The 15,719-nt window shown below is 39.0% G+C and overlaps 3 protein-coding genes across 11 annotated transcripts in view; 2 read left to right on the top strand and 1 right to left on the bottom strand.

The window, feature by feature from the left end:
• Positions 1 to 3,302, top strand: part of coro2aa (coronin 2Aa) — a 31,894-nt gene extending 28,592 nt beyond the window's left edge. The window contains exon 12 of one of the 2 annotated variants that reach the window (XM_020591738.1): positions 4 to 3,302. In XM_020591738.1, coding sequence (XP_020447394.1) covers positions 4 to 141 — 138 coding nt within the window. In that variant the 3' untranslated portion in view covers positions 142 to 3,302. The remainder of the gene's footprint in view (positions 1 to 3) is intronic. The other variant, XM_020591737.1, reaches the window with a different exon arrangement.
• A 397-nt stretch (positions 3,303 to 3,699) lies between these two features.
• anp32b (acidic (leucine-rich) nuclear phosphoprotein 32 family, member B) lies at positions 3,700 to 11,365 on the bottom strand. 4 transcript variants are annotated; one of them, XM_020591743.1, is made up of 7 exons: positions 10,106 to 11,365; positions 7,459 to 7,608; positions 7,243 to 7,365; positions 6,489 to 6,681; positions 6,092 to 6,216; positions 5,929 to 5,995; positions 3,700 to 3,912 (listed from the first exon to the last, which is right to left on the bottom strand). In XM_020591743.1, the coding sequence occupies exons 1-7, from the start codon at positions 10,157 to 10,159 to the stop codon at positions 3,833 to 3,835; spliced, it is 792 nt and encodes a 263-aa protein (XP_020447399.1). In that variant the 5' UTR covers positions 10,160 to 11,365; the 3' UTR covers positions 3,700 to 3,832. The 4 variants fall into 4 exon arrangements, with proteins under 4 accessions (XP_020447399.1, XP_020447398.1, XP_020447397.1 ...); XM_020591742.1 differs by having other exon boundaries at positions 3,700 to 3,915; positions 10,106 to 11,034; XM_020591741.1 differs by lacking the exon at positions 10,106 to 11,365 and adding an exon at positions 9,797 to 10,093.
• On the top strand, positions 8,251 to 15,564 carry hemgn (hemogen). Of its 5 annotated transcripts, none has more exons than XM_020591747.1 (5): positions 8,251 to 8,748; positions 13,010 to 13,100; positions 13,480 to 13,697; positions 13,818 to 14,063; positions 14,211 to 15,562. In XM_020591747.1, the coding sequence occupies exons 1-5, from the start codon at positions 8,679 to 8,681 to the stop codon at positions 14,309 to 14,311; spliced, it is 726 nt and encodes a 241-aa protein (XP_020447403.1). In that variant the 5' UTR covers positions 8,251 to 8,678; the 3' UTR covers positions 14,312 to 15,562. The 5 variants fall into 5 exon arrangements, 4 of the variants coding, with proteins under 4 accessions (XP_020447403.1, XP_020447400.1, XP_020447402.1 ...); XR_002274271.1 differs by lacking the exon at positions 8,251 to 8,748 and adding an exon at positions 8,824 to 9,207 and having other exon boundaries at positions 13,010 to 13,088; positions 14,211 to 15,559; XM_020591744.1 differs by having other exon boundaries at positions 13,480 to 14,063; positions 14,211 to 15,564.
• The last annotated feature ends 155 nt before the right edge of the window (positions 15,565 to 15,719 follow it).

Below are 15,719 nucleotides of genomic sequence, written 5' to 3'. Positions count from 1 at the left end.
CAGTTGCGTATCAAGTTCCACAAGCAGCAGGAAGAAATCCGACGGCTGAGGGAGCTCCTTAACCAGAGAGATGTGCGCATCAAACAGTTGGAGCTAGAGATTAAGAACATCAAAAACTCCCAGTCTCAGAGCTCATTTTAAGACCTGGCTGAGCTGCGGAGCCACCATCAACTCCTCACAGGGCACATTTATTACTTTACAGACTCGCTTTCATTAACTTTTTTTTTTTGTTTTAAACAGGGAGTTGCTGCAGATGAGCATGTATGCTCAGTCAACCTGCCCTGTATAAATAATAATAAAAAAACATTTATAATAATGATAATAAATAAATCACTAACCCTGTTCTCTAACCATCATACTATGTGTTGGGCCCTCATGAGCCCCCATACTCTCTGCACAGGGATAATTTTAAACCTGTACTTTTATGTTGTCGTTTTGTCATTCTACATAAGGTGCACATATTCTTTGTTCACTTACATACACTGACTCTTATCCAACTGTAACACAACTTAAAACTCTTTGCACGTTTTAATCTTTCCCATTTCTTTTGTACATGTCACAGCTATGCAAGTTTATTGTAATTTGTAGCTTTTTTTATGCTCTTTGTAGCTGAGAGGTAAAAGGGCGTGCGTGTCTGTCTGGAGCGAATGACATGGCTGCCTGCGTGTTGTTTGAAATTTGTTGCAGGACAAGAGCAGACATCCTGTGTGACTGTAATTAGAACACTGGATTTATTTTCTATGTTTGGTGTTGCCCCCCCCCCCAATATTTAAACTACTGTAAGTGAAGATTGCTGTGGTGTGTAATGTATCTGTACTTGAATGAGAGTGAGCTAAATGAATGACAGCACCATTATCCTGGCTGTGTTCTGCCATTCCATTGAGCTACATTTGTTTTTAGTTTTTCTATTTTTAAATGACAGGAAAATTGGTGAGAAATTGATCTGTTTGATGGCGGCTGTTGTGTAAGCCAGTCCTGTAACTGATGCTGTGGAGAAGCTCTGATCTTAATTTTTATATTTATTTTAAAATACAGTAAAAGAAAATACAGTTTTATCTTGAACTTGAATTTGCTTTTGTAATTTTGGAAAATACAGCATACAAACCTGGAAAAAAAAAAAAAAAAGTCTGCTTGCTTTTTCCTGATGTGGCGTTACTGTGAAGAAACAGTTTAGAGCCGGAGTATAGCACTAATTTTAGATTAGCCTCATTTCTACTACTCTTGTTACCAGTATTCACTGTAATTTCCCATAATGTGTGTCTTTTATTGCTCTTTGTAGAAAGATGTATGATTGTAATTTTGGAACTAGAGTGAGTTTCTCAGAGCTTTAAAAACAAAAGAAGTCACGTCACATAGAAAGCTAGAAGACAGTCTGACTAAAAAAAAAAACCAAATACAATAAATTCAATTTTGCAGCATTCAACACAATATTTAACAACACAGTTCATACAGTTTACCTTTTAGTCCCACACATAGTAAACACTTGTATCTAGGCTAGATCAACCACAGAGCAGTAACAAAGGTAAACATACTGAGGCACTGACAGAAAGTGAAAGCTTCTGGCACAGACCGGTGTCTCATATTTGATGCTTTCTGAATGGGGCAGTTTATTCTGACCGTTTGTTTATGTTGTCAGAAGCACAAGCATCATGAAAATTCTGCTGTACATCTGGCTGATCACTTGTAAAAGGTTAACCTATAGAAACTGCCACACCTACCCACAGACATGCACATAAGCTGGTTTCAGTACAATTGTTGTCTGTGACCCCTTTGACCTTAGGCAGGACAGTTGTGACACAGCTCAACCAGGGTACACAAACTACCACTGCTGTTGGTGGACAAGTCTCCACATTGTTTAGAATGACTATCAACATTAAAGAGCATTCACTGGTTACTCTGAGGATTAAATGGTCAGTGCAGTTTATACCACAAATAAATTCTAAGCCTGCAGGGAACACTGCATATTACTAGCTAATAAGTATATTAGCTGCTATTTATCTTGACTGTCACTCGCACCTTTGTGCCCACATTCATTTGTTTCACAGGCTTATCCACAGATAGCCTTTAGTAGTTGGAGTTTGCACATTTAATGCATTAAAATAATACATATCTGGTGTGTTTGCTTTAAAGCCTTCATATGCCCAAACAGGTGACTAGACTAGACTTCTATTCAGGTTGTAATTAGGTGGATCTTTGGTGGAATTACCAAGATTTACCAATGAAAAAAAAAAGATAAAAGTGTAATTCCTCCCAACCAAACTAGTGCAACAATATTAATACAACAGGACTGTCTGTACAATATCAATCAATCAATGTTTATATGGTAGCATAGTCATAAAAGGCACCAGGTGAGAACACCTCTGTGGATGGACCATAGGTACAAAGGTATTAGCAGAAAATATACTCAAAGTAACCAAAGGTAAAATTACTCATTATGCAAAATGGTACAGTTTATATTGATGTGCATCTTATTATTCAGTTATAGCGATGTATTATTGTGTACATTACATTTAATGTTTCGGCTGGTAAAGGTGGAGCTAATGTTAACTACCTTACAGTTTATGCTTATACTTTGAATTACTCCTGGGTAGCATGGAAAGTTTACACCAAATTTTTGAACTTTGATCAGTTCATTGAGGTTATCTGAGTTTGGGCTTGGGGAGCACATATGCGAAGCAGCTTGCGTAACAAACTGATGTGGAGTTGGAGTCGACCATGGGCATTTACTATGTAGGGAGCATCCGAGGAAAAGTTGCTAATGGTTGTTTTATGGTAAATGCAGGCCGGAGCTACAGTATATTAAGCATCAGGGATATATCAGTCTTTGCTGCTTTAATTTTGACTATACTTTTTAAAATGTCTATTCATTTAAGTACTGTAATGAAGTTTCCCTTTAAATGATGAGTGATTGAATTTATGCCTGAGGGGTCTCAACTGGGCATTGCATCGAGGGTCTGTTGAGACAAAATGTTTGGAACCGCTGCTGTGTTCACACTTCCTTTCCATAATGGTTGTGAAATGATCCCTCTCCACTATCGAGACAGATCTGTATAAAATCCAAATGTATCTTTTAGGCCTAGACAAGTCTTCTGTGGACTTTTATATACAGTCACACAACACTGTAGAGAACATGTTGAGAGCAGAACAGCATGAGGGGAAGGGGAAAAGTGTGGCCCTATGGCCATCATTCCATCCCTTCATGTTAACTCTTCTGACATCTAAAAAGCAAGGTAGTACGAGAGAAAAGCACAAAATGTTAACATTTTATTTACAAAGTTGTTTTTTGTCATACAGAAAGTAAAAATGTAGCTACAACCTTAATTTGTGCAACAGGCGGCCACACTAAAAACCATGGCTCGCTGGTTGCACAGCTGCTATAGCAATAACTTTATTGGGGGGAAAAATAAGGAACGGAGAAAAAAAAAGACAAAATTGAGAAATAAGCCCAACAACAAAAAATTATTCATCCAACAAAATATTAAAAGCACAAATCCAAAACTAGATACCAGTCCCAAAGTCCTCACACGGGAATACATAAGGAGGGATCAACAGTGAAACTGTGGAATGCTGAGTGGTGGGCTGCCTGAGAACCTTGGAGACCGTGGGGTGGAAGGTGCTGGGGGGCTCTCAGTTCTGTGGGGAAAGAAAAAAAACAGGGGCAGCTCCACTCGGCCCGCCCATCTGGTACAGTCTTGCCCCATAAAAAGAGCTCAGAGCTGGGGGAGGGCTAGAGACGTGGATTACAAAGGCGGTGTGAGTTGTAGGAGGGCGAATGTTTGGGTTTGTGGGGGAGAAAGGATAACTCGGTAGGCTCTCATCTTCAGCTTTGCTCTTAATCATCGTCTTCATCATCCTCTTCCTCGTCTTCATCCTCTGGTTCTCGCTTTCTCTTCTCACCTTTGCCAGCCTCTGCTTCTGAAGGCAAAAAAAGGACAAGGGTGTTATCGGTTCAAGACCACAACACGCTGGAGCTGAAATTAAATGACCAATCTGCTGATTCTTTTCTTCAATAATCAGTTAGGCCCACAAATGTTAGAATATAGCAAAATGCACAATGCTATTTCCTGTGATGGGATCTTGTGATATTAAAAATGGGACACATATCATTGAGACAAGAGCTGTCTTGCAATATCAATGTAGCTCCCTACTGTGTTTTAATGCACGGGGCTGCATTGGTCAGGGGGGTGAGGGGTTGCCTTGTAGGCCATGTTATGACAAGTTGACGTGAGCGACTTCATTCATGTTTCCAGCCTTTGAGTTTCCATTGTGTTTTGGTTAGCCATGCTGCTAATGTAACGTACTCTACCTTCTACCACCAGTGTGTTGGCACTGAGATAAAAACCCTGGTTTAACATTCAGTACTAACGAAAACGTGTGGTGTGTCATTACGGCGTGTTAACCGTGGCCCAAATTCGACAGCGAATGCTCACGCCAACAAGGTAAACAAAAAAAAGACTTCTTTTCGTAGGCGTCCACGTCCCAATCGTCTCCCATACATGACTGGTCAATGCAGCACCTTTGCTGGATGATGTCACTGTCTGGTGAGGTGTGGTGAATGTAAAAATAGCACACAAGGTCTCGCACATCTTCAGTTAGAAGTTAGAAGCTCATGTACAGTTACAAGGTCTGAAGAGACTCATGAAATCAGGAGAGAAGCCAGTCAGTTGAGTTTGTGGCAAAACCTTTTATAGTGCCTGCATACTGTCATCCTTTATTGCATAATCAAATCTTTTTTTTTTTTTATCAAAAATCGTTCTCAATCAAATCGTGACACCAAGATTCAGAATTGAATCAAATCCTGAGTTTGCCAAAGATTCCCATGCCTGCTCATAATAATCAAATGCAAACATCGAGTTTTACTGAAGACATCCTCTAGTGGGTTCTTAAGTGTGTGAACAGCGTCTGTGGTCACTTTCATGTTTTGCTGTTCCTACATCTAATAGTGCTACATGATTAGCAGCTGAAAGTAAATTGTGCCAGACATGCATCTTCAGTACTGATATTTTTCAGAATTTAACCATCTCTTCCTTCCTCAGGTGTTTTACACTCAGACTGTAATGCCATTTTTCCAATGCCATGATTAACATTATCATGTCATATTGTACTTGTAACCGATCTTGTCTTATTTTAAAGTACTTTATGAAAATCAGCAGTGGGTAAACTTAATCCCGATATGAAAATGTTTTATTGGTCATTTATTAAGTGAACTATGGTACTCATCATTCTGCATTTATTATGTTTAAATCTGCAGCTTAGAAGCAAATTCAGTCTTTCCATTAATATCCAGAACTGCTTTGCTTCCAAAACTGGACAAATGCAGCTTAAATATTTCCAGCTACTGACCTTTGCCCACACACCGCCCTTTAACAGTAAACAAAAAGAAATGTATATCTCTATACTGTTAAATCTTAAGGAGTATTTTAACCACTAAATACACTGTGTTAGTAAACTATGCAGTGGCTCCAGAGAGTACTCGCACCATGTATCAAATTTAATTCAAATGGATAAAATTGCTATTTATGCCCTCTATATTCAATAACCCATAATGACAAAGTAAAAAACACATTTTTAGAACTGTTTTTGTAAATGTATAAAAAAACAAAAACATATCTCTCACATAGGTGAAAGTGTCTGATTACTTTCTGAAGCCACTGCACATAGTCATCTTATTATAATGTCTACTGAATGTGCTTTTATTTTGTGTCAAGTTAACTTTGTCCTCTAGACCAAGAAATATACTTCATGCCCCTGACAGAGACTCCTGCCCTGTGGAGAGTTTGGATTTTCAGCGAGCATGTGGCCAAGAGCAGCAGCAGTAGCTGACCGAGTTATCGGGTTCTGGGTTTGAACGTATTTTAAAACTTGTGACGACGGCGTGTTCAACTTATATCTGGGTGTATAGTTACTCTTCAAGCAGACAGCACATACCATCTTCATCTTCATCCTCATCTTCATCCTCTTCATCTACTTCTCCATCCTGACCAAATTCTTCCTCCTTGATAAACAGAATTATTCACATTAAAAAGAAATTACACCTGAACTGCAGTGACATTTTCAGACAAATCATGCCTCAAAGCTTTTTTGAGTTTACCTCATCTTCTCCGCTGACCTCATCATCATCCTCTTCTCCTTCTACCTCCTCTTCATCCTCCTCATCCTCCTCTTCCTCGTCAAAGTCCTCTTCCTCTCCGTCCTCATCTTCCTCCTCCTCTCCCTCTGCAATACGAAACAGCCAACCACAGACAAAGTGCAAACATGCTAAGAAAGAGAATAAACAGACCATGTAGCAATAAATATTACAGCAAATGTAGGACAAGCAGCAATGCAAAGGTTAAAATGTAATGTCATATAATTACTCACCATGTTATGATTCTGTATTTGGCAGCAGAACTGCTCACATTGCACCCACATTTCAGATACTCTGGACTAAAACATATCCCTTCAACAGAAAACCTGAGCTGTTTGACAAAGCGAAAGCAACATCTTACCTTCATCATCATCATCATCTACACCATCACCGTCCACCTCTCCATCAGAGTCCGAAGCTTCCCTATCCTCGATATCGTAGCCATCCAGGTAAGTCAGCTGGGGCAGCAGCTTGAACACACTCTCTCTGTAGTCGTTCAGGTTTGTCACTTCACAGTTGAATAGGTCCAAACTCTTAAGATTATCCAGCTTTTTCTGTTGATCAAATACACTTAAGTAATGATGGGAAACTGCTGCATTGCATGTCTCAAGTTAACAATACTCAATACTAATGTGTGCATACTTTGAATGCAGTTGGGTAATATGTACTGTTAAGACTGGCCAACCAGCAGAAGATTTGCCAGACCATTCATACTGATTTGGTTATGCACCAGTGTCTCTGGTTGCAGCGCTACCAATCAGTAAGCAGAACTACTTTTGAATTTCCTGAAAATCTACACAGCAAAACGTGTGTCCTGTACATTTTAATTATATGATTTTCCAATAATACATATTTTTCAATACACAGGGAACTGATAAGGACCTCTTGCAGTGTAACTTGGGTATTTATATCAAAAGCAGTCTTGAAATTAGAAACTGCTTTTTGTTTGCTGTGTTAAAACAGTTGTGTGCACCACAAGATTGTGTCTACATGCTTTGTCCAACTATACTGCATTAGCAAAAGATAAAATAACACACACACAAACACAGTGCCTGCACCAGCCTAAGCTAAAGCTTACACATGGATGTGCATAGCAAGTGTCTGGAAACACATACCAAGGGTTCCAATGTGCTGATGTCTTTCAATTTGTTGCCACTCAAGTTTAGATGTGTGAGGTTGGGTAGTTTCTCTGCTAAAACATCGAGGCCGCCGCTGATTCTATTGTCACTCAACTCCAGCTGAAACACAGTAGAAGCAAATATTATTCTGACACTTTAGTCACAATTCAGCATTTTCATGGAGGCATGATGATGATGAAATATCATTTTTACCTTTTTGAGTTTTCCTAGTTTAGGCAGGTTGGAGACTGAGATTAAGCCTACATTTATCAAACTGAGGAACTCCAGGTTGACAAACTCAGCTGTGAGGCCTTCGATTTTCCCTTCAACGGATCGACAATTGTCAAGGACAAGTTCTCGTACCTGGAATATATAAAAGTACAATATCACACACACGAAAAAATCTAATGCATTTGGTGAAACCATTCCTACTAATCATCTATGATTACAATTTATTCTACAAAATGACAAAATCAAATATTACAAAATATCTTTACATTGCTGCTCTTCTTTTAGGTCAAAGTGTTTATTTGTCATATACACAGTTAGGAAACGTGTTTCCCTATACAATGAAATTCTTACTTTGCCGTCCACATGAATGCCACAAAATACAAGTGAAATATAAAATAGATGAGCAATAACACTAATCTAAGGCACTTTAAAGCAGCAAGTGAAGGAAACAAATAAAAAAATACAAGAACACAATATAATGCACAATATATAATGTTTTAAACAAAACGATGTAACTTTTGTAAGCAAAACAAGCTGCAAACAACATTTTTGACTGGGTATTTTGTTGTTTAGCAAAATGGCCCTTATTTCGTATACAGTAATTAAAGGCAATGTGCAGTTGCTGTAAAATATTATAAATAAATCTGAAGGCGGACTTAGTTTTAGACAGTTAAAGCTAACACTAGTTGCGCAATCCAATGCTGCACAAAAAAGTTGTCAAACGTCAAAGATCACGAATTCTCAAGTAAAACGCCAAAAATGGAAACTGCGTACCCATCTAAAACCACTTTGTACTACTGTTTGCTTAATTTATCTTGGCGTGACGGTTAAGGCATTGATTTCCGCAGCAGCTTCCCATGGCCTGCTGATGCAGTCACTAATGACAAATGCAATGATTTTTGGGAGCTAGCCCGCTACAGGCTAACCATTGCCGCTTTTAAACGGTGCCGTGCAGGAGAGGAGCAGCTAGAGGTCTGTGTGCCCGCCATTAGCCAATCCAAACAGCAACGGAAAGGACTGCGAATACACCCTTAGTAAAGACTCTCTTTTTTCGTTAAGCCAGCTTTCATGGGGGAAGTGGAATAATCCTCGCCGTCGAGCGAACGACAGATATTGCCAGTTTGTTACAGGGTACTACATCGTTTTCAGGGCGAAGTGGCAAAGGAAATATACAGAGAACGGAAATTTAGTAAAAAACAAAGATGGAGACAGTTCCTTTCTCCCAGAGCTTCAAAGACGACAGAATGACAACATGGCGATTCCTGAGCTACAGTATGCAGTTCTCTGAACACTTCTGTGGCGAAAAGTGCTGTTATGAAAGATCGATTATCATTATTTACACGTTACCAAAATAATTTTTTCGATGTTGAATTCGTTTTATTTCGTGCACGAGTCGAGAGGAAACGCCGACCATCGAGTTTTTGGCTGCCCACGCATCAAGCGCGATGCATCGGATCTCCGTGTCATTTGTGCAGGCTGGCTCAGTTAATGAAGCCGCTGGCCAACAAATCAATCAGTTTAGTTGCAAACGACGTCAAGTTAAGCTTTATTACTACAACAAAAATACGATCATTGTGTTTGGCGTTGTAGGTTTACAGTTGGATATATTTTGTTGTCTTTGACCAGGGTACCGAAGGGGGTAATATGGCGGGAACCAAATACTAAGTTAGGTGGCTCCTGTCTGATTGTTTCAGAAACGGAATCATCGGATCACCAGGCATCATTAAACAAGTATGCAATATTTACAACGGTGTAAATGCAAGGAAATGAAATGGTAGACGTTGCTACTGCATATCTATTTTAGGGACTTAGCTGCTGCACGCTCCCTTTAAAACTTCGCAACAGCTTAACCGTGGCTTTAAACAAATCACGATTACAAGAATAGATGGCTATTTGCTCAAGTTGGTGTGGAAATATCAATTGGCTAAGGCTTGAGTAATAGTGAGTGAAGGTATAGAGGATTCGTGAACCAAGTGTATTTTGTTGTCGCTGCTGAGTCTGGCCATTTGATATTAACGTTAACGTACTCTTCGGAAATTTAAAGACATGGCTAGTTATCTGCGACAGCTGTTTACATGGTACACAACTCGATTTTAGCATAGACGCGTTGAAGTTGAAAAGTGCATTTGTAACATAAGCCCCCAATTTTAGCAGATACGCTAGCAGCAAACATGGCTTCCAAGGTCTTTGTAAAATATACCGCTCTGTGAATGCCGAACGCGGCGCAGCAAGCAAATTTCCTAATATATCAGCGTAAAAAGAAGTTTACTAATTGTGCTTCAACGGTGGAGTCGAGCCGAATCGTGTGTGCACCACTGACCAAGGAGGCTGCGAAACGGTTAAAGCACTGCAATAATGCCAACACGCTGAGGAATCGCCGTTTCAAAGTAACGATTGAATGTAGCCTTTCTCCTCTCGGTGCCCCTATACGCCCAAACCAGAACAGTATAGAGGATTTTGCTTGTTGTGCGAGTGTTTTCCGCCCTATTATAAAAGAGAAACACAATCTAAAGCCCATGTGGTCACCATTACGTTAGCCACACAGGTCACTCGCAAAGCAAAAAAAGTAGCAAGCTAGCTAGCAAGGCTAGCCAGAAACTAAGGGTTGGTTTTAAAAAGCACGACTCACATCAGACGGTGTCCTGTTTCTTAGCTCCAAGTGGATCCTCTTTTTCATGTCCATCTTGCCCTATGAAAGTTAAACTTTTCTCTCTTGGGTTTTAGTGGGATCTTCAGTCCAAAGGCAGAGATGCCCTAATGGAGGGAGAATATAGGACTGTATAATGAACTGAGCCAAACGCTAAGTTAGTCGGAGAGAGGAGACAACCATGGAGGGAAACGGGACTGAAACAAAATATATGCTCAACAGCGCCATCTGCGTTCAGAAACGCCCATCGCCTCTATGAAGGCAATGCAGTCACAAAACATGACGCGACCCCGTCACAGTGCTGTGGTGCAATTTATTTCTGCAAGGAAAGTACTGTGCTGCTTTATGAAGACAAGAACATTTTGGCTGTAAACTAAGTTTTCTCAAATTAAGAATTGCAGGATACATGTGTATAGTTTACGTAAAACAGCAACCCATCGATAAAGTAGCCTTGGTCATACCCTGAACTTTATGTCTAACTTAATAAAGATTCATGGCTTGAATACATATGTACGTCTGATATATTGAACATCATATTGTTATTGTTGCACAGTAAGGCTATCATCATGAAAAAAAAATCACTTTTGACTTGTTGGCAACCAAAACAAAATATCTTCCTATTTTATAAGTGCAGTGTATTAACACATAATTCCTGTGATAATTTTGACTTGTACTTTAACTCAGGAACACCACGTTTTTTTTCACAATTTGGACACTGCTAGAAAAGAGAGTTACATTTGGGTTGCAGTAAAGAGCACTGTATATGCCATGGGTTTTCAACCAGTGGTCCGTGTGTCCCCGGTGACCTGTGAAGGCAGCAGAGAGACAGATAGCAAGCGATCCCTAGCCATGCATTCAGTAGTGTAGTTTCACTGTGGCAATAACTTTTTAAAAACACATTTCCATGTATCAATTATTGTTTGTGAATAATTGAATTCATTCAAATATATAAAATTTAGAAAAGCCCGGTGACTTGCAGGATTAAAATAGTTCCCATTCAGTTGATCCGCCCCTTATGGTTACTTCTTAGTCAGAATGGTGGTCCCTGGTTCATAGTCTGTTGGAAACCCCTGGTATATGCATATAAAGGCAGTGCACCCCTCTAGCCTCCACCTCCTTTGCTTCCTGAGATACCAAAGCCCTCCAGCTGTTGGTTTTTTCAAAATTAATACATCAAAAGCTGTATTCTGGATGTCTGTCAAATTATGGATTGATTTTAGATTAGCAATTTTTTTAGAAGTAGGCAGGTGGCATGGTGGAGCAGTGGTTAGCGCCCCTGCTTCACAGCAAGAAGGTTCTGCGTTTGAGCCCTGGCTGACCCGGCGCCTTTCTGTGTGGAGTTCTGCATGGGTTTTCTCCTGGTACTTCCTCCAGTACTCAGCTATATCCACTTTTCAGGTCACATTATTAAAATACCCTTTCTTGTGCAAGTTACAGCCTACACACTGCCTACTCTGTGGAAACTGCTTTCAAAATCAGTGTCTGGTAGTTGAGAGTGCACACCAGAAGATCAAATCAAATCAAATTTTATTTGTATAGTACTACTATGACTGTCATAGTAGTACTGATATTAATCATAATTTAACAGGAGACCCTCTTATTTCACCTACGATGCTGGAGGCAGTTGGCAGTTGAGTGTTATTTACTCTGCTAGACAGCGTCTTTCTCTGACTCGCTCAAACACACACTGTAGAGCTCAATGTGCTGTGACAAGATTGAGAACACACCCCAACTGAGCAGCTCTCTGTGTGATAAGGCAGCTATGCCCCTACTCAAGTTAAAGACAGGATTTCTTGGCCATCTAATGGTTTAGGCCATAAAATTGTTTAGAACATACATCTTTACAGAAAAAGGACACATTTAGCGTGTTTACTGCTGATTACTAAGTTTTATCAATTATGCATAAAGCAGCAGGTTCAGAACTTCATTTAACTCTTTACCTGTTTTGTATCCTTTAACATATTGAACCGTTTAGGCGTTGGAAATTTAATATAATTTATTTGTCTAAATTCAGCCATGTATGCTTTGCCATTGCTACACAACAGCAACATTTTAGCTTCACTGCAAGCTTCTAGTTTGTACATAAACATGTATGCAAAACAAAAGGTCCCATTTATTATTCGGTCTTTTACTAATTTAATTCAGGCACAAACCATTTATGCTTTACATTTGTGCAGCAGTCTTAGAAAGGCTGTAGGTATTCCTTCCTTTACAACAGTATTTTATCCATATCACACGCTGCACACACACACACAACATGCTCTGGTCTTTTTTTTTCTGTCAGTGCTGTGCCAGCTCCTCCAGCTTTACAAATATGATAAGGCCAAAGCTGCAAGAACTCTCCCAGCACTATGCTAATGGTTAACCAGATAATTCATGTAGGGGAGGGAATAGAAAACAGTCAGAAGTTATTCTGTCTTCTTTTCTGTGCTTGGCGCCTTCAATGAATTGAATTCATTCATAGTAGGACTACAAATGGAGGGGATATTGCAACAAGAGAAACAAGAGTCGGAATATAAAAATCCGAATGAGGATGAAGGTAACTTTTCTGGTCTTTTTTATTTTTTTGTAAATTAAGGCCTTAGGTATTTCCATTCTCAAAAATGACATGTTGGCATGTGTCTTGTGGTGAACTCATACACAGAGATCTTTTAATCAACCTCTAAGCTGCATTACTACAAGCAAAAGAGATATGTTTACTATTTATTTATCTGTGTAACTGTATTCTACAACAAAGTGTGAAAGTGTTTTCTACTTTCCATTCCTACCTGGAAGAAAAAATGTCTGTAATCCACATCTTTACATACCATCAGTCAGTCACATTGCCCAGTCATGCGTTACAAATACTGATTATATGGTGTCCCTGCACCGCTTTTTGTTTTGAAGGTGGGATCCGTTGCCGACTGCGGGACAGGAATCTACTCAGGAAGAGAAAGGCCGAAGCAGAAGAGAAGGAAACTAATCAGTGGGTTTGGGGGTAAATTTATAGAATAGCATTGTCAGTGTTAGTGAAGTGACCTGTATTTACCAATATATTCATTAGTAACCATGTTTAGTTTAGCAGTAAAAAGGTTTTACTTATTTAAGCATGCTTTAGTAGGGTTTATAACTAGGCTTATTAACAGAATTTGCCTGTTTAAAACATTCTCAGAGCCCTAGCAACTTATCATTCCTCTATTACTATTCCTCTATTTTGAATATGGAGCAAGAGGAAACCAAAGTTTGCTCTAATGTTTCTATTGACTTCCCAGATCCATGTCAAGGACTTTGTACTATCAGCTTAGCAAAATAATCACAAAGAGCTGTATCAATGTCCACTTTTATTGAGCTTGATAACAATTGTTGTACTTTTTCAGAGTGGAGAGCCAAAGAAAAAGATCAGTAGCTGGGGAGAAGAGTGGCACAAGGAAGAGAGGGAGGCCCAGAAAGACTGAACCCACGGCGGAGAGATCCGTCATTCAGGAAGAGGCAGCGGTACTTCAGGAATCTCCTGCAGTAGTGGTGGTGTCTGAACCCGCCGGGGCCATCCCAGATCACACATCAGGCTCTTTTAGCCCCTTGATTGCTGTGGGAGGTGACACACTGGTATCACGGCAGCCAGCATCTCTGCTTGCTGGATCTGTCTTTGCATCTGGTCTAACTTCTCCAGCACCACTTAATCCAACTCCAGCTCTTGTTTCATCTTTAATTCCAGTTCCATTTCCTGCACAAATTCTGGATACGGCTCCAGTTCCAGCTCCAGTTGCTGTTCCTGTCCCAGGCTTGTCCCAAGTCTCTGTTCCAGCAGGAGCTCCTGCTCCTCCCACAGTTTTTCCCCTGGTGGAGACCCTGTACACTGACTCCCAGGGCAGGGAGGCCCTTGACCAGGTCCTGATTGAGGACTTGGGTGCAGATGAGGAGGAAGACATTTCTCCATCACAAGACAAAGGAGCTGCTGAAGGTGCTAAACAGGAACTTTAGGTTGCCCAGAGAGTGAATGTTGATGAAATACAACACCAACATGACTTGGTTTTTGGCAATAGACACATTGTTCAAACCTGACCTTTTCTTTTAATAATAACTATATATTCTCTGCCTTTTTTTTTAGATATGAGTGAGACACCTTCCATCGGCGTGCCTGAACAAAGCAAAATGTTTTCAGTTTCCACTGTGTTCTCACCACCAGAAGAATATCTCTCAGGAAATTAATACACTTTTCAGACACTGCCTCAGTTCCGGACATGCCACGCCAGACTATGTCCTTTTCTGTCACAGTCACAGTTTATATCTGAGTATTGTTTTGGATAGTTGTGCAGCCTGATGGTTGAACAGAATAAATATGTTGACCGTATGCATAGATTATTTGAAAAATGTATGAATTCAAACTAACCTTGTATGCTTATTTATTATTGGTTTGAGCTTCACTGCGAAGCCCATGAAATCTATTTTATACTTTGCATTTAGTCAACAGAAAATTTTGCTTTTATTTAAAAAGTAAATATACCAATCACTGCTAATGATGTGTTTGTAATTGTGGAATTATTTGATTGAATTTTTAAACATTTTACACCTAATAAAACTGCTTACATCATCCGACTGTGGTCATTATAATCTGTGTCACACATCAGTGTGTAAATGGCAAAGGTGACAAATTTATTTTCATCAATGAAATAACAGTTTGTTTCTATTATTTAATAGATTTTTATCCTTTTATTCACCCTCTTGCAAAATATATTAAAAACCACGGATTCTACTTGTATTTTTTTCTGTGGGCTCTAATCAGATGGATATTAGTTTATTTTGGAACTGTAGTTTTTTCCAAAATGTTTGTAGCATCTGGAACTTGTCTTTTCTCACTAAGATCATATGAAAAATTAGCAGGAATTATGTGTAAATATTTTTACCTGATGATGGCCAAATTTTATTCTGATAAATGTAAATACTTTAACAATAAACATTTACCTGCCCTGATCAGTAAAATTAAAAAGTATGTTTCATTACTCCCTACAGTGTAGCAGAAAAGCTGACAAACACTGTATTAACTGCTTGCATTTATTTTATACTTTGTTGGTCAAGACCCATGTACACCTGCCTCCATTTTATGTATTTAATGAAATGAAACTGTATTTGTAACCTGTAAAAACTTTGCTTCTATTTTATGTACTTAATTTTATAAGCTACTATGCACAGTGGGAGAAGTATTCTGATCCTTTACCTTATTAAAAGTAACAATATGACAATGTAAAAATACTCTACTACAAGTAAAACTCTTTTATTCAAACATAAGTAAAACTATAGAAGCATTATCATCTAAATGTATTTAAACCCTCATTATAGTGCATGGTGAATTTGTGTAATGATATTATAGGCTATATAATATTATTTATTATTACTCATGCATTAGCATATCAGAAATAGGTCACTTTAATGTTGTAACTGCTATGGTGGTGCCAAACACAACTATTTTAAAGGCCTATAATGTTTTATCATATTATATAACAAGATCTTACACTGTCAGTAAAATCTGAAACTGTACAGTAACTAATGTTGTAAATGCAGAACAATATTTTCAAGATATATACTCAAACACAGTACTTGACTAAATGTACTTATTTAC

The sequence above is a fragment of the Monopterus albus genome, unplaced genomic scaffold (genome assembly GCF_001952655.1).
Source record: "Monopterus albus unplaced genomic scaffold, M_albus_1.0 scaffold15.1, whole genome shotgun sequence".
NCBI classification, from domain to species: Eukaryota; Metazoa; Chordata; class Actinopteri; order Synbranchiformes; family Synbranchidae; genus Monopterus; species Monopterus albus.
This window is presented reverse-complemented; position numbering and strand designations above follow the sequence as displayed.